General features: G+C 36.9%; 1 protein-coding gene across 1 annotated transcript; it reads right to left on the bottom strand.

The window, feature by feature from the left end:
* Window positions 1-6,942: 6,942 nt before the first annotated feature.
* lnpa (limb and neural patterns a) lies at window positions 6,943-18,640 on the bottom strand. The gene is made up of 13 exons (XM_082509289.1): window positions 18,553-18,640; window positions 17,716-17,821; window positions 17,217-17,258; window positions 14,926-15,113; window positions 14,783-14,841; window positions 14,650-14,690; window positions 11,046-11,129; window positions 10,853-10,904; window positions 10,523-10,744; window positions 9,311-9,416; window positions 8,609-8,679; window positions 8,151-8,294; window positions 6,943-7,915 (listed from the first exon to the last, which is right to left on the bottom strand). The coding sequence occupies exons 2-13, from the start codon at window positions 17,740-17,742 to the stop codon at window positions 7,743-7,745; spliced, it is 1,209 nt and encodes a 402-aa protein (XP_082365415.1). The 5' UTR covers window positions 17,743-17,821; window positions 18,553-18,640; the 3' UTR covers window positions 6,943-7,742.
* Between the last annotated feature and the right edge of the window lie 5,880 nt (window positions 18,641-24,520).

Genomic DNA, 24,520 nt, shown 5'->3' on the forward strand with positions numbered 1-24,520 from the left:
AAAACAGGCCTAAGACTTCTGTAAGCATACTGCTAATGTGTCAACCGTGCAGTCAGTGACATTTAAACTAAATTTAACGTGTCACAATGTCCTTTTATATCCTTTTATAGGGTGTTAATTGTTTTTCAACACACGACAACAGAGCAGACTGGAAGATATAATTAAGGCACAAAGTTTTCATGCAGATGTTTGTTTAAAAATGTGGGTGCTTTGCTCAAGCATGATCTCATAAGATGATAAAACAGGAACACATCTGCTGCTGTTCAAGCGGATGTTCCAATCACTCTATTAAATCTAACTTTGGAGTATTGGATACTTTTTGCCTTTTAAATTTGACTTCAATTTTAAGTCATTGGGCATTGTTTCTACTTAAAAATAATAGATGAAAGTGAATTAATTATCTCACTTTCATATTTTCAGTTTAGCTTGTTTCAAACTGTCACCCAAGGGACAAAGTATCTGAACTGAATTAAACTGGGAACCAAGTGAAACACATAAAATGAGTGCACAAGTAAAACAGTAAAAACAGAAAACGTCTTCTTTATTTCACCCCTATTTTTTTGTTTTCGTGGTGAATTAAAAAGCAGAGATAAAACTAACAGAAAAATGTATTTAGCAGGCTCGATTATATTTAATCTGCTGTGCACAGTGGTGCTGTGCAGCTTGATAAAATTATCAAACAAAAAAAACTAATACCATGCAACGTTTTAGCAATCATTTGATAGTGAGGAGACATAATGAAGTAGCTGTACTCTGCAAATATAGAACTTTATGCCAAATGTTTAGGCTACTGAACCCATTATACAGTTAATCTACATTAAAAACTGCTAAATATGGATAGCTCCTATCCATAGCTCCTTTATTAGCACACTTTTTTAGTACCAGATTGGACCCTCTTTTACCTTCACTGCATTAATTCTTCGTGGCAAAGATTCAGTAAGGTGCTGGAAACACTGTACACTGTGGTGATAATGGATGGACGCGGTCAGCAACGAAAAGTATGCTGTGAATTTGAAATAATGTTCAGTTAATGATCGAGGCACAATGGATCAATGCTTTCATGTTGTTTATTACCAAATTCTGACCCAATAATCCAAATGTTGCAAAATAATGACTAAAATCAAGTAAAGTTCAGCTGTTCTAGGACTTTCTGGAGGTTTATTTAGTTGAATCTCATAGCAAAAGCCATGATCTGCAAAGAGCTTAGAAATCATTGACAGGATATCATTGTTGAAAGTCAGCAGTCAGATGAAGGGTACAAAAGACTATCTAAGTCATCAAAATGTACCAGGAAGCCCAATGAAGATAATCAACAACAATAATAATAATAAAACAATCATATTATTAAAAATTTAGCAAAAACATGGTTATTTAAGGTACGTTTGGCACCAACACAACTCTGCACAACACCAAAAGAAGACCATACCTATGGAGAAGCATGCTGATGGCAACTTTGGGGTTGTTTTTCTTAAGCTTTAGTCAAGGTGGAGGGGATTATGAACAGCTCCAAATACCAGTCAACTCTGAGACAAAAAGACATCTGATAGAAAGCTGAACACTATATATAAATTGAAGATAAATTTGTCTTTTCAGAACAACAATGATGACAAAAAATGGCTTCAGTAGAAGAAGATTAAAGTTTTGCAAGGGCCCAGTCAGAGCCCAGACTTTTCAAAAAATGTGAATGGTGCCCCAAAGAGGGCTGTACAAAATCCTCACAATCTGACAAATTTGGAGTGATTTTACACAAAATAGTGTGCAAATATTGCCAGGCAAAGATGTGCAATGGAGATGAACTCCTACCCAATGAGACTAAATGCTGAATTACATTTTTTTAATTCATTTTTCTGCCCTAAAGATATCTCCTTTTTTATTATTTTCAATTGTTATGGATCACATTAAAGATGGTAAGCTATAAAATTATACTTACTATTTAAAGAAAAAATCACAAAAACCTGGCTCTTGTCCTCCAAATAAACAATTGACTTTATTGTTATTAATGAGACACATTCCAATATAAATGGCCAAAAAACATAGTAATACCTCTAGCAATAACTTTTAATTACTTAAAATGCCTAATTTTATATTCGTCCAAGACTTAAGCACTGACTTTAGAAGCAGAGTTTTTACCATAGTTGCTATAAAGTGTACAAAATCCCCCACAGAGAGTACAACATACAAGACTTATTTTAAAAGCACTAACCTGTCAGTCTTTGAAGAGCTGCTCCAAAGGTTAGCTCATTTCGCTCCTTATGCTATTGTTAGCAAAGTAGTGATAGGAGTTTTAAAACAGAGCTACATTTTTTCCCGACTAGAAAATTTTTTCAAATGCTATGTCTTTCAGCATTCTGTAATGTTGACATAACATAAATCCCTAACAGCTAAAAACTTGTTGCTAATGCTAACACTATTGACTTTCACCTCGAAAGTCGTGCTCTGATTGGGTGTACGGGCCACCGAGCTGAAATCCAGTTTTCCTATTGGCTGAGACTAAGCGTTTTTGTCTCCTAAGTGCTGTAGACACTTGTAATTGTACAAATAAAGCTAAACTGAATGTTGAGCTTGCTCTACATTGATCATGCAGCAATTTAAGTTTGCGTTGAGTATTGTTGTCAATATATAAGTCTACATTTCTTACACATTGTTCTTAAAAAACAGAACCTTTGTATTTTCTGTAGCATAAGCTTAGTACTATGAAAGACAAATTGTGATACCAAGTACCTTCCTCAGTGAACAGTGAGTTGTCTGTCATGTGTGAGATAACTGCATTAAAGGGTTTTTTTTTTCCTATTGGATTACACATGATTGGTAATTCAATTAAGTAATTGTTTAAGAATCTAAAAGTTCAGGCGGGTCAGTTCATTATAGGGCACATTATTTCACTCTCACAGCACTGCCAGCTCAACACTGGAAACAGATACACTATGTTATCCTTCAGTATGAGTGAGACATAACAGAGACAGGACTGCACATCCTATAACTGTCCTTCTCTGTGGTTCCACAAGACACCCACTCACACAAACACACACACACATGCACTGAAAGCCGTCTTTCCATCTGGTAAAGTGGGCTTTTGTGATTGATTTGTGGATTTGCTCCCTCTTTTTTTCTCTCCATTTAAGTGAAATAATGTATGGAAGCAATCTGGCGACAGACATTTTGGAAAATCTATTTGAAATCATTTCAGTTGAAGCCAAGGCAGTTTGTCTTCTTAGGGGATAGGAGCAAAGTATAATTGTCTGCAGTCTAGTAAAACACAGTATAACTGCCATCACACTTGACTGAGCTTATAGCCAGCTAGTCCCATGGCCTCTAGAAGATAGAGCAGTTAATGTTCCCTTTTATTTTAGAGGATATGTCACTTGTATCGCAGATTTATACCATGATACAGCAATTTTGTCCAAACAGATGGATAATGGTGTCACCAGCAAAAAGCCCTGTTTTTATTGAGTTTAGAGCATATTGTTTAGATAGGGGACTGTGTTGAACGGCTCCGCCAGCCCTTTCTCTCTTTATCTCTCTAATCTTGCCAGTATTAGATTTGATCATTTTTGTTTGAAGGAGGAAAATGTGGCTGTAATGGCTTCCTAATAGCAAACACAGGGGAAACAAATCCAGGGACCCTGTTCTGTAGTGCTTCCATAAGCACCACTGATTTATAGAGGTCTTTATGACAGAAAGGAAAATGATCTGCTGCAGGTATAAATCAGGTGAGGAGTAGGAAATTGAACTTAGATATCATCTTGTCAGATGCTTAATGCTCTTCCTCCTGTCACATTCGATAGGACCAATTTGGAGAATCCTGCAGAGGTAAAAAGAAGACAATTAACAATGACAGTGTGGTAATAGATGAAGCTATAAAATGAACCTGCTGCCTGCAGGATGCTTTGTATGATTTCCACATGAGATAGTGAAGGGCTATGTTGTCGTAGCTCTCCATTTCTTCTCCTCTCTCTTCTCTTTTTGGTTGTCTTTCCATCAAAATATGTTCTAAATGCATTACATACTAAACTATGTAATTTTTTGTGTGATTTGATTGTGCTCTATAGTTGCTGAAATGTTACCCAGCACACGACAGGATTTGTAAATTCAGGATAACCTTGTTTCTATGTTATTGATTCCTGTGGCATGTTGGATCCTTACACTGCGTTAAATGAATCAATATATATACACATTTATACATACGTGTGTCCTCATGCACAAAATCATGCATGCATGGGAACATTAAAACCACTAAGTCTAAAATCAAAATAATCTACAGCACTATAATACAGAAGATTCTGATACTATCCACTTCACTTGCATGCACTCTTTCCAAAAGTTTACTTCTATATTATTCTTCCAGTATAGCATATATGTAGGAAAGTGGATTGTTTGCTGTAATAACTGTCAAACTGCATCAGTGCTCGAACAGATGCCATCGTTCAAGTGGTATAATGAGTTCAAGATAGGACAGAGAATGACAATGCTCTCTGATCCCTGAATGTCACTCTGGTATAAACCACAACACAGCGGTTTATTGCTGGCATCATGCATTCAGCAGCATGCAATGATATGACAGATAGAATGTGGGGGGAAAAAACGGAAGCCCATCCATCTGGGTGTGAAAGTTTAATCTGACTTGAATTATTAATAAAAGAAAAACGAAAACCCTAATTTCTTGAAAGCTGATGACCTTTCGTGGTAAGCTTTATCAAGTGGCAATTCAAGCCCAAGCACCTGAAGAGCTTTACAGTAATAACCAGAGAGCCACTCTTTAGGAACCATCACCCCTCGCAGCTCATCAAGCCAAGCGCTTGTATAATCTAATTTGATTTTAATGCTTCTCTGAAGGAGATTGTGCTCTGTGTAATGATGCTGTTGTCAAGAGCCACTGGTAATGTCTAATATCACAACCAAGTTAACTACTTCTGTGACACTCATTGCAGCATTTTTTTCTTCCACATTGTCTCCAGTGCACAATGGCATGTGCTGCATATTTATGACTTTGTTGTTCTTCCTGTTGCTTTCTACTTCATGACTGACAGAAACATGGTAAATGCTTAAAACTCCCGTCCTTATTACCTTTGCCTGATATGGTACTTTTTTCGTATTCAGTACAGTAGATAGAGCATAACGATGAAGGTCTTAGCTGAGATGAGGAGAATTTTGAAGTGCTCACACTCGGGGGCAGCAAATGGAAAAGTGACAAGCCTGGTGCACTTGTCTATTTTACTTATTCTGTGCCTCTGTTTCATATTCTGCCTCGCACCGTGGGGTTATTTTCCTCCAGGGTTCAGGAGGGCACGCTCTTTCATTTCTTCAGAAAATTGTTTCGCAGGATTTCAATCTTTGGCTGCTAGATATGACAAAACACAATATCAAGAACACTTATGTTTCTTATCTGCCATTTTTTCTGGGTATAAATAAAAGATCAGTATAAATTTAAGTCAAGTGGCCTCGAATGCACATGTGAGAGATGAGTATGAAAAGAACTATGAACCTTGGGACAGCACCATGTACATTTTCATCTCTTGCTCAAAATTACCTTGGCACTGGGGCTTTGTGTGTCATTTGTCATCCTTGAAAATCAATTAAGTGTTTCCATGATAGCAATCCAGATGTAATCTTCTGACTGGTTGGACAATCAAGCAGAACCCCGAAAAAAAACAAAAAACAAAACAAAAACTAAAAATGTGCCTTTGGATTTTGCATTATGTAAACAGTATTTCTTTGAAATACTCTTTGTTCATATAATAGATTTTGAGATGGTGGTCAATTAGGTGCGGACAATGATAACTACAGTATAAATCAGATAGCTGAAGGGCTATCCCAAGTATTGATTGTACTTAAATAGGCCTTCAATTTGGCACCCGATAAAAATCATCACACTACGCAAATGCTAGTACCAGCGTAACTGCAACCCCTCTAAAGGCATGTTAAACAGTTGAGACCACAATTTTACTCTTCTCCCTGCGATCATTCATCTGTTTGTGAAAGTCTTCATGCATCAAAAACAACGAAAGAAAAACAAAAAACTGAAAGCTGTTACGAAGATTTGATAACCCCACACACAATTTCACTGGCTGATATAATACAAACTGTCATGAAATGATTCAGTGCTTTGGAATTAAAAAGTGTATATATATATACATACACACACACGTAATTTTCAAACCACACAGCATCGAGATCTTTCATGAAATATTACTTGTGATGATTCTCTCTCACACACACACACACACACACACACACACACACACACACACACTTTGTATACTGAACAACCTCCCAGTGGTGTGAAAACATCCAAACATCGTCCTATTGATGTCCCATTTTTTTTCCCCCGTTTGGCTCTTGTCAGAGGTCAACCTCAAACAGTATGCGGTGGAATCAGGCGTTACTGTTGGTGTCAGATTGATGCATTACAAGGCCCGGGAGGTCACGTCTCTGTAAACATACATTATCAAAACCCATAGAAGATGTGGGATGTTGAACTCGTCAATAGTTTACGGTGTATCTTCAGGGGAAAAGGGTCATGTAACGGTAGAAAACAACTTTGTAGCCGCAATGACTTTGCTGTTGCAAATGAAGAGGGTCAAGCAATCAAGACTGGTCAGGCTCTGTGTCAGCACCATTATCTTACACTGTCTGAAATGATCAATGAGCTAAAATAAAATGATCACAAGCTAAAACTGGCCTGCTAATGAAAACGGACTGCTTAAATTTGGGCCTGATTGAGAAGACAGCCAAAGAAGAAAATGGGTACCCATTTAAAATACAACATATACAAGAAGAAACAATACAGGTTAGAGAGATCCCGGGGAGTTGTTTCTCATGTTGTTGCTCAAATGTTAATTTAATGCTGATGTAGAATCACTTTTAAAATACAACAGAAATAAATGGTGCTTTCATAAATATAGCAATGAAGACAAAGTGGTTGTGATTGTGAACACAGATAAATAGATTTTCTCAAACGTTTATTTAATATCATTTATACATACATACATACCGGGAACTTGTTTAGCAAACAGACGCTGCCTTTTAAGACTTAAAACAGCTGAATGACTTCACCGTCTACATGTAAAAACATTTAATAGACAATGTTCTCAAATAGGGACTTGACATATAAAAAGGCACTTCAGTCAGTATAACAGGACTGACAAACCTGTTTTCCTCCTTTAGCAAAAAAATACATAGTGCATGTGCATTATTATTATTATTATCATCATCATCATTCTGGTACAGTGGTAGTGTAAACATGTAAGCACCTCCAAGCTGCAAAGTATTCCATTCAACACTGTCAGAAAAGGGCGCAGCAATATAGAAAAAATATTTATAAATAATTTCCCATAAATAATTTTTCCACAAAATATTTCTGTTTCTGAAGTTGTACCTTGTTAGAATAAAGACAGAAACTCCTTCAAAACCCTGTTAAAAAAAAGAGAGAGAGACTTTTCCTATGCAACACTGAGACAAGCTTAACCCTCATAGCTCTGTTATTGACCTGTAAACATGCTAAAAATATAAGAGTGTTTGGCAGTTGCTATCAAATGCTACTACTATGCAAGTTCAATGTTTAATTAATTACTATTGCAATTTTCAAAAGAAAGAACACTCTGTAAGCTGAAGATTGCATTAACATCTGTTATTGTGCTCTTCAAACTTACGGCATTTACTTGGAAGCTAATCATTTCTACATTTCCTCAATGAAAACAAAAATGTTCCAGTCTGACTTGTGGTGAAATTACCGCGCCGCTGTTTTATTCCACTTCCATGGCAGACAAATCTTGCTCTCCGTCAGATTTCTCAGAGGGCAGGTCTTGCGACTCTGGGGTGTTTTGGCCATCTGATGCAGAACTGGGCTCTGTGGCTGTTGGTATAGCCGGCTCTTGGGTATTTGAACCAGCAGGGACATCAGTAAGCTTCGTGTTCTCTGATAATTAGAAACAGTTATTTCTTCTCTTTTTTTTTTTACGTTTAGATTTGAAATGCATATGAACAAGTATTTTTTTTAAAAGGGTGAAGATAAGAAAATGACTACTACTGTATGCGTACAAAAGAATGCTATTTTATCCATTTTAGATCTGTATCTGTATTAGATTAATTAATTTAACATTTTAGTGTAATACACCTTAATAACTTGATTTACATTTGCAGTTCATTATTACCTAAAACAGTTTGGTTATCATCTGCATCAGTACCAGTCGCCTCTGGTGACATCTTATGGTTACCAGCGACCTCGGTGAGCCTGGGTGCCTGAGGCCTCGTCTTTCTTGCAGGGTTCAAGAAATAACAATACGCACATCGAAAGGCTGAAAAGAAACAAATAAAACCCCACGCATATATTTTATGTAACCATGCTAATACATTGTGAAACAGACATAGATTAATATACATGAATATGAACCAATGGGAAAAAAATGCCTCAGATGCATAAACATTTCAGATTGATGTGTAGCACTACTTTGCATATTCAATCTTGCTTTCTTTTTGCTTACAGGAGTTGGTAGTGGCAGAGGCATTTAAGAGCCATATGATATACTATGCTGCCAAATGCTAGAGGGCAAATGAAGGCACAGTGTTTGATGGAGACTGACAAAGTGTGCTGTGATTCTCAAAGTCTCACCAATATATTCAAATTCTTCTTTTAATGCCATGCCGTTATGGGACAGACACTGCTGACATATGAGAGCGTATCTATGAAGAAGGGAAACAACAACAACAAACAAACAATCTAGTAAGATATTACATAGCATGTGAACAGGCACTGGATAACTCAGTATTACCACTCCTAACACAAATCTACAAAGTAGATTTAAAATTTCCAGATAAAGTAATGTGCAACATAAAAAAAAACAACTACAAACTGTAAAAAAATTGTTTTAAAACAGACTATATGATTTTAGCTGATAAAGCTACAACTATTGCAGGCTACTACAAAAGAGTACTATATTTCAGTCAGTGTTGAGCAGCTGCAATGATGGACAAGTTTAAATTAATGTTTAAGGGAAGCATGATCATCATATATTAAAAAGGAGGATCGGTGCAAGAAGAATAAGAGTTGTTTTCAGTTCGCCTTTTTAAGAGCTCTTTCAAGGTTTAATAAACGTAACTTTAAATGGTTTAGCATTTAAAAAAAAAAAAAAAAAAAAAAAGCAGATTCTGCCTAAAAAATTCATTTACACATTTCAACACAGCTATATTCCGATCGTCTAATATTTATCAAATTAATGCACTTTAGATGTTTACAACTTTTTCATGACATGATACACAGGTTGCATTTACTTTACTGCATTACTGAAGAGACTCATTTTCCCATTTTATTTACCTGTTCTGAGGGCCATCTCCAACAAGATACTCTATGACTCTGTCCATAGCACCTCTCTCCCTTGGGATCACAGGTCTGGCCAGCGGTGGGCCTGGGGGGTGCATCCCTGTTAAAGCATAGCATCTTTGCCTGTTAGATGCACTCTGCAGCTTGGAATGCATACTTCAGTAAACAGGTGCTGCTTACAGTAATAAATCTGTGAAATAGTGTGGTGCACAAACCATGATTAATTTTACAAAAAGCTGCCTCTTTTTCTTAATGTCTTAACACCGGATCGCACTTGCAAAGCACGTCCCGAATCCCTGCTGCGTTGGTGAGTAGTAATTAATATAATCCAACATCAAGAGCAATCATAGGAAGATGACTGGTCATTTCTGTGAGACTTGGCAGAGTCTCAGTATCCTGCTGGTTATTAATTTACCAACATATGGAAACTCTGTGGTGACTCTTTGTATCAAATTGCTTTTCACTTTCAATTTTCAGCAGAAGCAGGTGATAACATCAACTCATGTAAACCATTTGTGAGGTGTTCCCAATGCCAAAGGCAATTTCACTAAGCATTAAAAGACATTTAGTGAGATTCTACCACCATTGCCCAGAGAACAAATGCAGGTCTGGCTAATTAATCATAGTTAATGTAATACTGCATCGTGCATACCTCACAGTTGGCATTCCACATGGCAATTACAGCATACAGCTTCCACTACTCTAGGAGCACATTTTCCTTTACTGTTTGCAGTTATTTGCATTTTTTTTTCTATTGAGTGGTCAGTCCAGAAATTACTGATATTGAATATTCAATACCCCTATACCCCACAGATGTCTTCCATATAAAACAACTGCTTTATGAGAAATGTTTCATCTATCTTTCTGGTTGTTCCTTTTCAATCTTTAAAAGCAGCCAATGATGATAGATCATATCCTCTTGAGGTAAATATTATACAAATATTATGGTCATAGTAACAAAAGTTATCAATTGCAATCTCAGGCCCAAGTAAGACACTTAGTGGACAAAAGTTAGACCATATAGTTAGATATTGTTATCATACATTTCCACAATTATCCACTACCTTACTGTACAACATACTACATCCTTTCTGACAACACACACCACAGAGCTTTGAACAACTGGGGACAAAGAGCCAGGAAAGAGTAAATCACACCTTAATCGACCACATTATGATCTGGTCCCCCTGTGTGCAGGTAACTCACCGACTCCTGGAACAGGTGTTCCAGGGGTCACAGGCTTCCTCATCAAGCTCTGCTGAGCAGCTATAGCTGACAGGCTCCTCTCTGGGGGTCCACCTGGAGCAGAGTGGGAAGATCTTCCAGGATAGGTGGGCCTGGAGGCAAGAGGAGGGCGGGCAGCAGCTTCGCTTGCAGGATTCACCACCACTGGGGGGGCCTTTGGGATGACATTCCGATGGCGGAGTTCTAACACAGAAAACATTGCAGGATGCTTTAATAGCATAATAGGAAATGCCAGAGTCGAAGTAGGGCAAATAGTATTGTCTCCTGAGAATGTTCAAAACTCACTGCTACCTTGTCCTGGTTTTGGAGTTATCTGAGGAGCAACTGGAGTCGATTCAAGCTCCTTCATACAGAACAGAGGAGTGTACAAGAACATGCTTTAATATAAAAAAATATATATATATATATATATATATATATATATATAAACCGAACGCAATCAGACAATTTATACAGCAGAGAAAAAAAACAAAAAAGAACTCACAATATTTTTCTTGGAATCAGGATCAAATCTCTCCAGAATCATTTTTGCATTTTTATATGTTTCAGTTTCCATAACTTCTTCAAGCTGGAAATAAATGCAAAAACATTAAGAAATAAACTTAAATTATCTTTTAATTTATTGCCTGAAAGTATTTATCACTGTTAACATATCAGAGTAATCATTTGCTGATCATGTGTGTCATAAACTGGCATTTATAAATACACACAAATATCTTAGAATCACCTTCAATAACATCGCATGTCAAAGTGACTGAGAAAAGAAGCCCTTAAAGCAACTTCACTACATTGTACATCTTCATTTAGAGTGAGTACAGAACATTTCTTAATGTTTACATATAATATGAGGAATAATTACATTCACTACTTCGATAATGGAGAGTGTGAAAATCCATCAGCCCTAATTATTGAAAGTTATTAGACTTGACAGAGGATGACAAGCAATTTCTCAGATTTATTTCTTTCCTGTAGTAAATGCAATTAATTAAAGTGACATTAGAAGAGTAGTTTACTGGATCAAGGTTTTGTACCAATCAAATGTTGTCTTCACAGAGCTTAGAGTATCTTACAGAAAATTGCTGAGAAGATAACCAAAACTAATTTTATAAGGCATTAAATGTCAATCCTGGCTTTACGAGTGGACCGTGAAGAATCAAAATTACAATTTTTTTAAGTGGACTTCAGGCTACAAGTAAAAAAAAAATAAAAAAAATGCCAAACTATATTTAACTCATTCATTGTTTATGTCACATCAAGGATGTAGCAGCACAGGACAAAACCAACTGAGCTGTTCTACTCAATTTCAACTCATATATTCATAGCAGACTTAAGTTTCTCAACACTGACAAATACACCCATCAACCACTTTACAAACTTGTTCAGCTGCTCTTTAACACAAGTATCTAATCAGCTAATCACATGGCAACACCCCAGTTTATTTAGCCATGTAGATATAAAAACCCGCTACATTTCAAACTGACCATTAGAATGAGGAAGAAAAGGGACTTTGAATGCAGCATGGTTGTTAGTGCCAGAGGGGCTGGTCTGAGTATGTCAGAAACTGCTGATGTATTGAAATTTTCCCATGCAATCGCCTCTAGGATTTACACCGCAGTGAATGATATAAAAAAAAAGAAAGCGTAAAGGGCCAAGTTCAAATCATCTCCACAGTCACCAGATTTCAATTCAATGGAGTATCTTTGGGAATTGGCTGGAACAAGAGATCACGGTTCTGTAGCCAACAAATCTGCAGTGTGTGATGTTATCATATAAAAATGAATATAAATCTCTGAGAAATATCTCCAGCACCTTGTTGAATCTGTGCCATGAAGAAATGGGGTAGTTGGAAAAGCAAAAGAGGGTCCAAACCAGTACTAACAAGATGCACCTAATGAAATGGTTGGTGGGTAAACACTAAGTGTAAAGAATGTAAAAGCCATTTCACTTGTAGTTAGGGCTGCTCGATTATGGCAAAAATGATAATCACGATTATTTTCACTGAAATTGAGATCACGATTATTTGACGATATTTATTTAACCCTTTAAGACCTACCATAGAACCAAGTCGGCCAGAGATTATATTATTTTTTTTTTTACATGTTGTAGTGCTATTTGTGGGAGCATTTCAAGTTGCTATACATCAATACAACTGTTATAGCCCATATTTTAATAATATGTATGTATTAAGTCCATAGTAATTACATTAATTGCAAAAAAGTGCAATAAACTAGAAAAAAATTGAAAATCGTTTTTGTTTTGTTTTTTACATATATTTCTACTTGGATAAATTTAAGAGGTTTATCCCTCAAAACTTTAAATACAAAAAAGTTGCAAAAAATAGTTTACAACAACAGGAAATTTATTTTGAGTGTCTTCACAGTTTTATTTTGGAGATACAGCAATTTTTATATACTGCAGGAAAAACAAAAAAATAAACAATCCTATGATGCAAATTTGCAAAGAAAACAGCAGGTGCATCAAAATAAACTATTTCCAGCAGTGCAATTAGAGTTCTAAGCATCACAGAAACTATTCAGAAAAGTCAAACATGACTTATAAAAACACCAGTATAGGCTTTTAAGGCCTAAAAGTAAAAAACTACATTTTCCGCGAAAATGACGTCACTTCCGGTTTCGGGCAGTAAATGCGATAGTTCGCGTTGACGTCTTTTTCAATGTGGGAAGTGTTACGAACAGCTGATCGGCAAAGCGTGTTTCTGGAGTATTATGTTTTTGTTCCTGCAAGCGCTTTTTATGCAATTTTTGCAAAACTTTATGTGGAAGGAAACCGTGACCGAGGACAAGCTGATGGCATAAGATGTAAGTACAACTCCTCTGGTTTCATATGGAAAAAAATTTATTGTGCTAGCTTAGCGGCTTAGCGGGATTTAAAAATAGTTACACAAAACAGAGCTTGCTGCTCTGACCGGCTTTAAAGGGTTAACAATAACAATGTATTGAATAATGACTTTAAAAAATAATATAAAATAGTGTGCAAATACTGATAACAGTGCAAATGTTTGCAATATAAGAAATAAATGAAAAATGTAAACATCTATGTTTAGTGAACTTTGCAGTGTTGCTCTGTGGTGCAGCTACTACACCATAGCAAAGTTTACACACTGTGTCTACTTGATCCACGTCTGACTCCGCGAACCCATAATGTTTCCACACCACTGAAGTTTTTTTTTACCTCTTTTCAACCAATGGCAGTCACTCTTCTCTCCAAATAACTTCTGCTTAACTTTCCGAGCTTCCCTCGGGTCACACGGAGCAGCGCGAGAGTAAAGCATGAGGGAGGGGCTAATAATCGGCTCAGTCATTTTTAATGATCGTTGAAAACCCAGATCGTAATCGTGATTAAAATTCAATTAATTGAGCAGCCCTACTTATAGTTAAAACTCTAAACCACTGCAAAGATTATAATTACCAATATAAATCACCATCCCCTAAACAGAAAAAAATAAAACACTAACAACAAATAATTGATCACACATTTTGTGGCTTTCAATGATCAAGCCTTTGAAATCTTACATTACACACTTAGGTAGAGTCACAGATCATTGTGCAACGATGCATGGCAATATCTGTTTTGAAATGTGTTTTTGAATTTACGTAACTGATTGCTGACACTTTTGTTAGATTTTTGGAATGTCGCCCGTTTAAAAGATGTTATTAACTTTGGCTGAATACATACAATCTTAGAGGCTTTATAACTACTTGAAACAATCAAAAACAAAAAGCAAATATAAAAATAAATCATCTTCAAAGACAAGCACAGTGAGCCTTGTAATAGATGGTGTTCTCAGGTTCTCTATTGTGCCAAGGCCATCTTCAAAAGCTCCCGAAGAAAAAAGGTCATGTTCAACCTCGCAAAACTTTTTATGAATCATCGACATTATGACAGAATTCACGTTCAAGTTGAGTCAAATAAAATTTAGCACAACAGCATCAGTAAACATAAATCATATCAGGCAAACTTATTATTTTCACTTCATAATTTTCTTCCCAGGCATCCAACAGTGTCTCAATTCTGCACAGCACTGCACATAAAAGTATTTCTGTATTATAAATAAAAACATCACTTACTATTTTCCTCTTTTCTGCTTTAAGATCCTCTAACTTTTCATCTGGAAAGAAAACGTTAGGAAATCCAACATCTGTTTAAACATAAATTTATAAAAAAAAAAAAAACTTGCACAACAGAGGAAAAAAAACTTACTATTTTTTTCAGTTCTTCTGGAAAAAAACTTTATCAGCAATTTTCGAAGTAACCACACTCTAAACAGAAGAGAAAAAACAGCCATCTCAATAAATAACAATTACAGTTTAGTGAAAATATGATAGATTATCTCTTATACTTACAATAACGGAACTATTAGAAAGGGAAGAGACAATATGAGCCGTCCCATTAACTGTTCGGGCAGATACCAGAAATACACAACTACACAAGTGATCAAGTAGAGAAGCGACGAGTAGAGAAGCAGTCGTCCAACCCATATCTTCAGCTGCCTTTGATTTTTCTCACTATATTCTTCAAGAACCTGTATGCCCTGTGGAGAAAAATGGAAGGATCATGAAAGGATCAATAATAAAAATTAAAAAAACAAAACTGGAGTTTGAACTTACATTTTATATTCAAACTTCTATTAACATATTTATAAAAATAACCATTAATGTTTTGAACATATTTTAACTTCAGTCTCATGTAATGCAAGTCATTCAAATGCAGTTTATATATTTATTAGGAAAATTATTAACATTTTGTTAACGCCATTTCACCTATTTTGGATCATTACTAAACTGGTTTTCTACATGCCATCAACTTTAAGTTTCAAGCTTTATTTGTCACATACAGATAACATTGGCAATGAAATTCTTAGGCTCAGAGCCCCCTCAATGTTGTACGCAAACTGCTGTTTTTACAACTTTTTACAGAGATGGATGTGAAGAAAAACAAAACAAAAAACTGTTGCTATTTGTGTGGTAATGTTATGACAATACAAGGACACTGTAAAGTCCACTTGTGTCCCAAGAAGGAAGTCATTGTAAATCAGTATCAAGTTATTCTGAGTTGTTGTTGTTGTTGTTTTGAAGTGGGGTTTCATTTACGCAAAACATACATTTTGGTTTATTGTCAGCCAGAAATAACAGCATAAAGCTCACTCTTCAGTTAGCTCATGTAACAGACTCACTGACTAGAAACCCCTCAAAGGCCCACTATGAGCCAGCTATGGCCTTGATTATATATTAACTAGTTCACAACCCAATTTAACATGCACTGAACATTTGGAACCAAGCCCCATCGCCACCATACCAAATACATCTTTTGGAAAACTTGTGCCAAGTTTCCTAGACTTTTAGAATCAATGCAAATGCACACTGACTCTGTCTCTCTGTGGTCTGCTTTTTTTGCTTTCCTCACACCCCAACCAGTAGACAGATTGCCTCCCTGAGTCTGGTTTATCCTGTTAAAAGGTAGTCTTTTTCTTTTTGTTCTCTCCACTGTAGCTAAGTGCTTGCTCACAAGTGATCACTGCATTTCTGCCTTTATAGTGATAAAATAAAAGGCCTCAAATGCCCTTTTGGTTTGGTCTAATATAAATAAAATTGTATTGAAAATTTCACAACAGGCTTTTCCATTACGACTTGGGCATGATCCTGCATTATCTTAATTTAATTTAATAGAAGGTAATATAAATGCAGTAAGATGCTGTGGAAAAACAGCTAGATGCAATCTTGCAGTGGGGAACTATTAGGGTTATAAATACTGGAACAGTTTTATTTTTCTTAGATGCAAACTTTAAGTGCAGAATTTCATCCAACATTCAGCATTTGCATCACTCCCTTTATGATATTTCTCTCACTACATTTTAGCAAATAACCTAAGCTCACCAGACTAAAGAGATGTGTAATCTAACATAGGGTTTAACTGGAAATGAATCATTTGGTCAGAACATGAGTTTTCTCTCACCTCAACCATTATTACGTCACACATAAACAGGTACTTTATGCTTTTTTTAAACTGAAATGTGACACCACTGCTTCAGGCTGCTGACTACATATTCTAAAAATAGCTACTGGACAAAAATGGGACCACTCTTGGCCACTATGGTTGCACTGTAACATGTGTGTGTGTCACTCTAAGCACAAGCTGGTCTCACATTTAACCTCACAGTGGTCTGTTTGTGTTTACGAATGTGCTGTGTGCTATATGTCACACACACACACACACACACGCTCACAACATATTTCTTTCACAGGTGAATAATTGAAGCTAAACAAAAAGCAGCAACACCCATTGCATTGCAACTTCAATGTCATTGATGTCTTTGTGACAGGAAGATGTCATCATGTCCGTGCTCCAAGGACAGGATCTTTAAATAGTCTGACACTGGCTGCAATGCAGAAGAGCAGTAAAGCTCTATCACTTAGCAAATAAGGAGCTGCTATGGCAGTCACTGAAGGTCGGTGCTTATACAACACATTTAAGTCATTTTTTCTGCATCAAAATCTGCCTTGATTGAGCATAAAAACCAATTGTGCAATAACCAATATTTATCATAGATTTGCATTAATAAAAGACAGGAAGTTCATATTGTAGCTTGAAATAGTTTTTTTTGTTTTGTTTTTTTTTTAAAATAGGTTAAGCGTACCTTGTCAATTCCTTCCAAAATCTCCACAGTGGATGGTTTCGCCTATAAGACAAAAAGTTTGAATAAGAGGTATTGTACAATTACGATTTCCAAAACAATAGCGCTCTTTGTGAGGAACTTTAAAAAAAAAAAAAAGAGAGAGAGAGAGAGAAAAGATTTGGAAACTTCCTTTTTCTTCTTCCTACTTTTGTACGTGCATTATGTGTGTTATTCTATTACTAACAGGCTACCCTGATCATGCAAATGTGCATCATGTCATGCCAACTAGAACACAGATGGACTGTTTAGACATACAAAATTTATGTAAATCTATCCAACCATGAGATCATTGCTTGTGTATTACGTTTGGTGTGGTAGAAATGGTGCCTGTTAAAGTCATGCTTCCAAAGTAAGAGTTTACTGAAAATGATTCAAAACTATCAAAAAGCAGAAGTAACACTAACTAACTGCACTGTAATTTGTTTCACATGACATGGTTAATAAAGGTTTGAATACAAACCCTCCACCGTGAGACCGCAGCCCCCATGTTGATGAAGAGGAAGGAGTGTAGGTTACTCTGTTACTGGGACCCTCCTCTGATGCCGTTTCACAAATTACCTCTCCACCTGTTGACAGCAGTAATGAGTTGTGAATACACACTCGGTTGCCAATGTATTAGGTACATTGTGCAACAACTGCCGCAGTATAATACAGCATTCCCGAAATAAATCCAGAAGTTTTAATAATACTTTTTCTGTGAGGCTCATTTTTAGTTAAACTGTAGAGCTATAAAGCATGTACTTCTGTATATGTATGTGCAACAGCAGCTCCAAACAATCACAGAGGAGCGTTCACAGCTTCAGCGGCTCGTTAACAGCTATAGGTACATGTTTTGACTGACGTTTAGAAAACATACACCAATCCTCTTAAATCACCTGTAAAACACACTTAAACGCTTTTTATTAAACTTCATCAGTGACTAAGCTGAAGTAGGTTGTCCTTGCTAGCTCAAATTAGCAAACCTAAACAACTTTCCGGAGGCGTCAGCAAGAATCGAGCTGACGTTAATAGTTATCTCACAGGTTTTTTATATCGCTTTTTTCAGCCAACATGTACTAAATAGCCTATAATAAATGAATACACATATACATATACATTAGCTTTGAGGTGTTGCAGCTAAGTTTGTGTAATCGCTAGCTTGCAGGGCTAACACTACTGCGCCCTGCAGTTCACCGAGATAACTAAAGCAAGGTCGCCAAGTTTCGCCAGAGTTTGTACACACAAGCGAGGCCAAATTATAGAAGTGCTAAGTGAATGAATAACAGCTCCGTGTTTTGACAGAGACTGGTGTACTTACCTTGAAAGTTGTGTTGTCCTGTTTCAACAGCCTGTGGCAGTCGCTCCTGTCTTTGCACGGAGGGTGTGTCAGCCAAGATGGGGGAGTGTCCACTCGAAGAGCCAGCATGGAGCATGAGCACACCGGGGCCTTCACGGGAGTTTGGTCTGTGGCTCATGAAGCCTGGTACAAAGTTGTGAGAAACTCAAACTAATTTTAATTTTAGACAAATATAACATGAGTTAATACAAAAATTAAGTTCTTAAATAATGATTTCATTTATTAACAGGTGGGGGAGGGGGTTAGGGTTAGTAAAATCTATCTGGTCTTATGGGAAAATGTAATTGCCCCCTAAACCTACACTAAGTGGTTGTTCCAGTCAAGTGTTTATGATAACTGGCAATGAGTCTTTCACATGGCTGTGGAGGAATTTTGGTTAACTATCTTTTGCATAATTCTTTTTTGTAAGTCAGCCACATTACAGGGTTTTCAAACACCAACGACCTGTTTGAGGTCATGCCAAGCATCTCAATCTGACTTGAGTTAGGACTTCGACTAGGCCGCTCCAAAACCTTCATTTTGAGGCGGTTCAGATTATTGTCCTACTGCACAACCTTGGGATTCAGGACTTTTTTTCTTCAGGATTTTCTGGTGGAGAGCAGAAATCATGGTTCTGTCAATCACAGCAAGTTGTTTAGGTCCTGAAACAGCAAAGCAGCCCCAAACCATCACAAAACCATTACCATGCTTGATTGTTGGTGTGTTAGTTTTGGTCACATGTAACAGGACATAAACTTTCCAGAAAGTTAAAGATTTGTCTCATCAGTCCACAGAATAATTTCTCTAAAGGTTAGTCTTATGTTCCTTCCTGGGAAGGTTCCCTGCTGCTCCACGAATTCTTCATTTGTGGATAATAGTTTTCGCTGTGGTTCTGTGGAGTCCCAAGTCCTTAGAAATTGCTTTGTAATTACTTTTTTACATAGGACCAAGTAGGTTTAAATAAGTTTCCCCCTTAATAAATAACCATTGAAAAACTGTATTTTGTATTTATTCTGGTTATCTTTTGCTAATATAAAAAATATGGGGTTTTTTTGTTATTGATCTGAGACATCTAAGTGTGAGAAGATCAAGCAAAAAAAGAAATTAGGAAGGGGACAAATAGGTTTTCATAGCACTGTACATTTTACTGTTACCCTTATAACTAAGCTATGTACACCCGGTACACATATGCAAGAGAGAATTAATTCCCCCTCTAACGATTTCTTGATTTCAGTGACAGACTGAATGGTAAAAACTGAGCGTGTGATCCAGCAAATGAAGTAACCCGTCTGACATGCACACGACATGAACATAATGCTGATACTGGATAGTGTATCGATATTAGTAGTACTTGCTGCTCAGTAATTGCAACGTTAAATACAAAATGGTTATTGTGCATGCACTGTTACATTTTTATGCCGTAAATATATATCTCCAGGTAAAACTGTCTGCCAAATTAATGTAATGTGCTAGTGGTTCTCATGCTATTATAAAGTACAGATTTTATAGTAGGTGTTAACAGTTTTTACAGTGTTTCACTGTGCAACAAAGGTTTTTTCAAATGCAAAGCAAGCATTATATTTATTTAGTTTGTGCAATATGTTCCCATATACCCTTCAACAAACATTACAAACTGCCAATAGCTGAAAATTCCCATGTTTATATTTTCGTTTGTGGTTGCACATAAAATTACCAATATAGCTAACTATATAGCTGTGATATTCATTAGTGGGAATGTGAACACAGCACTAGCCTGAGGGTGCTCAATAAAAGCTAGAGTGGATAAAAAATGCCCATTATTTGCTGAAAACAAAGATGAAAAAGTGGAATTAATTAAAGAAAAAAAAACATGTTCCAGTACTTCCAGTAAGTACATTATAAATTGCTTTGATGGCAGACACCATGCCGTTTCTGTTTAATTCATGAAAAAAAAACTGCTTTGAAAATCATCTGTAATTCATTCACTGGGGGGAAAAGAGGTAAAAATGTTTATGATTTTTCATCATTAAACTTTGTTTTTTCCATCCTTGGGCAGCCTGTACAGAGCATGTGAAAAAATATAAGTTTGCTTTCACTAATTGCTATTTAAATACTGATTTAGTTGCAATGAAAGGAATGTGCACCCAAGTTTATTTTAATGTCAAGTTTATCTTGAATGCCAGTTAGATTGCTGAAGCACCACAATTAAATTAATGCATGCAGAATTTATTGGAAAGCCATCCAAGAGTTTTTGAGACATTTCAGTCAAAGTCAAGTGTATGGTGGTTTCACAGAAAAGACAAGTGAATTTTTACTGATATAAAGATTGATCTAAAACAAAGGAAAATGTTGCCATCATTCAACAGTTGATGAGTTCACTTTGGAGTGAAGTAATGGGCAGTAAGTAATCATGTGGCCAAGCTGTTGTTACTGGAGTTAATTATTTATTTATTTGTATATATATAGGTGCATGTTTGTGAGAGTGCCCATATGGAAAATATATAAATCTTATAAAGTTTGTATCTGTCTTGTGTGAAACTTGTATGAAAAGCATACAAGAGTGAAAACAGATATAAGATCCCTTGAAAAATTATATAAATGAAACTTGTATGTTTTGGATACTTACTAAAACAATACATGAAAGTAATGAGAAAGTGGCCACTTTCACGAGTAAATCAAATAAGCCTTATATGATTCATTATATGAAGTAGGCCACATCTTATGCAAGTAAGTCTTTTATAAGTTTTTTTCTATTTCTTTTCCATATGGGTGAAAAAGAAGAAAGAAAAGCTGGTGGCCGAAATGGCTGAAAGTCAATTACACATCTCCCAGGCCACTGCCTGACCAAAGAGACTTTCAGCATTGCGTTTTGGGTCTTCAGTCTCTTTCCCTGGAGATGCATTAGTTGTCCAAACTGTGGCATTCACTCATTCTGGACAAAACTAACAGATATGTGCTTAGACTAACATGATGGAAGAGTTGATAATTACAATGGTGTCTTAAAATCAGCGTCTTGTACAGTGCTTTCAGAGATCTTTTGGGGGAGATAATAATGGTGCTGCATGTAGATGAGCTACAAAATGATGGAAATTAAATTTAAATGGCTCACGTTTTCCATTAACCATGCTCTAATTAAACTTTGATGGGATGCACTGGTTTCCAACACAATGTGACCTGAAAGTTCTGTATACACTTGTATGCCCACTTTCCAATAAATGGATTAGGCACAGAGGCTTGTCATTTGTGGGGCTTCTAGGATCCTCTGTCTAGACCGAGGAACAAGTACACTGAATGCATGTTAGATTTATGTATTTATTTTAAATATACTGATTTTTTAAATATTCATTTAGCTTTCCAGGCTTTAATGAGATTATATAGAATGTCTATAAAAAAAAATGACATGCCACCATGTTTTCACCAGCTGGTTTGTGAGCTACCATTTTTGAAGCTTTGACCTGAGCAGTTACATATATACACAATCTAAATTTAAAACTGAGGGACATTAAACACTCATACGGTAGTGATTTGTCCAACATAAAGTAGAACTTCTTCAGTAAAACCTGACATTGGTGACAGAGCCCTCATCAGAAGTGTTAGAATGGCCAATAGTGGCTGAATTAAAGTAGCAGGCCTGAGGCAGAGATAAGGTGCAGTCAAACCAAGTATTGGTCTGCACCAGTAAAGAACACACAAAATAATAACGAAATAAAATAAAGCGATGCTGTGCACAGGTGGCACTTGTTTTCTGCAGCCTCTGATGTTAACTGGCAGCCTTTAATAGACTGCTACTAATTGAACCCCAAGCCATACCACTGTGTATTGTTACATGCTGAACTAAATCAATCAAATGGCCTAACCAAACTTGCCATGCTAATCTATATTTCAGTTCCTAGACCAGAACTTCACCAGTACAAGCTGGGAAGCTACCAACAAGAAAACACGTACAGAAAATCTCAATTTCAAACATAAAAAATTCCTTTGTGTGACTGTATTCTTTTTTACAAATAGTATCAAAGTCACCCATGTGTAAATACATGCTTTTTATCTAACTGATGAAACTTACATCAGCTAGATAAAACCCCTTCCTGCAGAGGGGTGGACTTCATTCTGCTCTTTGTTTGCCTTTCTTTATTACATGGAGAAAGGCAAACAAAGGGTTGTTTTGTCATATACTTCTGTGCAGTCAGAGTTCCATTTGCAACTTTAAACTAAAAGTAATTACAGTTCTTACAGGCATATTGTATATGGCTGTAAGACATATACAATATGCCATTACTACCAGACAAGACTTGTGATATAAAGTCTTGTCTGGTAGTAACTCTGCTAAGGTACTTTCTATAGACCCTCTAGCCAAGACTGTGGCAAAATTTGACTTAAGGCTTCTATATAGACTAGACTATATATTCTAAATTTCTATAATGATGATGACAGCAGTCAAGAAACCTCATGTGGACCAGGGATACCGGGTCTTACCCTGCAGCCAGTTCTGGGGCAGGGGCTTGTTTGAGAGTGTCCGATGCTTTGTTGACTGGGCAGAAGTTGAAGGTGGAGGCCTTGGTGGTTCAACTCCCCTGCTGCTTAAACTGGTTTTGGTGACATTGAACATCACTTCTCTGTTGGAGAAGGATCAAGTAGACAGCGGGGTCACCTCAATGCACATCATGAGTTTCCTGTAGAGGGGTGGACTTCATTCTGCTCTGGAGTACGCCATGGTTAAAGGTTCTGAGCAGGATGAGTATGCTTACATCCCACAAACACAGAGCAAACCCCTGTATGCTGAGGTTTTCCACAGTACAGGGTGGGCCATTTATATGGATACGCCATAATCAAATGGGAATGGCTGGTGATATTAAAGTCCTGTTTGTGGCACATTAGTATATGTGAGGGGGCAAACTCCTCAAGATGGGTGGTGACCATGGTGGCCATTTAGAAGTCGGCCATCTTGGATACAACTTTTGTTTTTTCAATAGGAAGAGGGCCATGTGACACTTCAAACATATTGGTAATGTCACAAGAAAAACAATGGTGTTCTTGGTTTCAACGTAACTTTGTTCTTTCATGAGTTATTTACAAGTTTCTGACCACTTATAAAATGTGTTCAATGTGCTGCCCATTGTGTTGGATTGTCAATGCAACCCTTTTCTCCCACTCTTCACACACTGATAGCAACACAGCAGGAGAAATGCCAGCACAGGCATCCAGTATCCGTAGTTTCAGGTGCTGCACATCTCGTATCTTCACACCATAGACAATTGCCTTCAGATGACCCCAAAGATAAAAGTCTAAGGGGGTCAGATCGGGAGACCTTGGGGGCCATTCAACTGGCCCACAATGACCAATCCACTTTCCAGGAAACTGTTCATCTAGGAATGCTCGGATCTGGCACCCATAATGTGGTGGTGCACCATCTTGCTGGAAAAACTCAGGGAACGTGCCAGCTTCAGTGCATGAAGAGGAAAACACATCATCATGTAGCAATTTCAAATATCCAGTGGCCTTGAGGTTTCCATTGATGAAGAATGGACCCACTATCATTGTACCCCATATACCACATCAAACCATCACTTTTGTTGTTCCAACAGTCTTGGAGGGATCCATCCAATGTGGGTTAGTATCAGACCAATAGCGGTGGTTTTGTTTGTTAACTTCACTATTCACATAAAAGTTTGCCTCATCACTGAACAAAATCTTCTGCGTGAACTGAGGGTCCTGTTCCAATTTTTGTTTTGCCCATTCTGCAAATTCTGTGCACCGATCTGGGTCATCCTCGTTGAGATGCTGCAGTAGCTGGAGTTTGTAAGGGTGCCATTTGTGAGTAGCTAATATCTGCCGAAGGGATGTTCGACTAATGCCACTCTCCAGTGACATGCGGCGAGTGCTACGCTGTGGGCTCTTGCTGAATGAAGCTAGGACAGCCACTGATGTTTCTTCATTGGTGACAGTTTTCTAGCGTCCACATTTTGGCAAATCC

Source organism: Aulonocara stuartgranti, assembly GCF_965226115.1.
Source record: "Aulonocara stuartgranti genome assembly, chromosome: 16".
NCBI classification, from domain to species: domain Eukaryota; kingdom Metazoa; phylum Chordata; class Actinopteri; order Cichliformes; family Cichlidae; genus Aulonocara; species Aulonocara stuartgranti.

Bases quoted from the DNA above. Each gene is read 5' to 3' on its own strand.
- lnpa (XM_082509289.1), bottom strand. From the start codon at position 17,742: ATGGGGGCTGCGGTCTCACGGTGGAGG. The intron at 17,259-17,715 runs GTTTGTATTCAA...TTTGTCTTATAG, and splicing joins CTGCGGTCTCACGGTGGAGG to GCGAAACCATCCACTGTGGA. The intron at 14,842-14,925 runs GTAAGTATAAGA...TCTTCTGTTTAG, and splicing joins TTTCTAATAGTTCCGTTATT to AGTGTGGTTACTTCGAAAAT.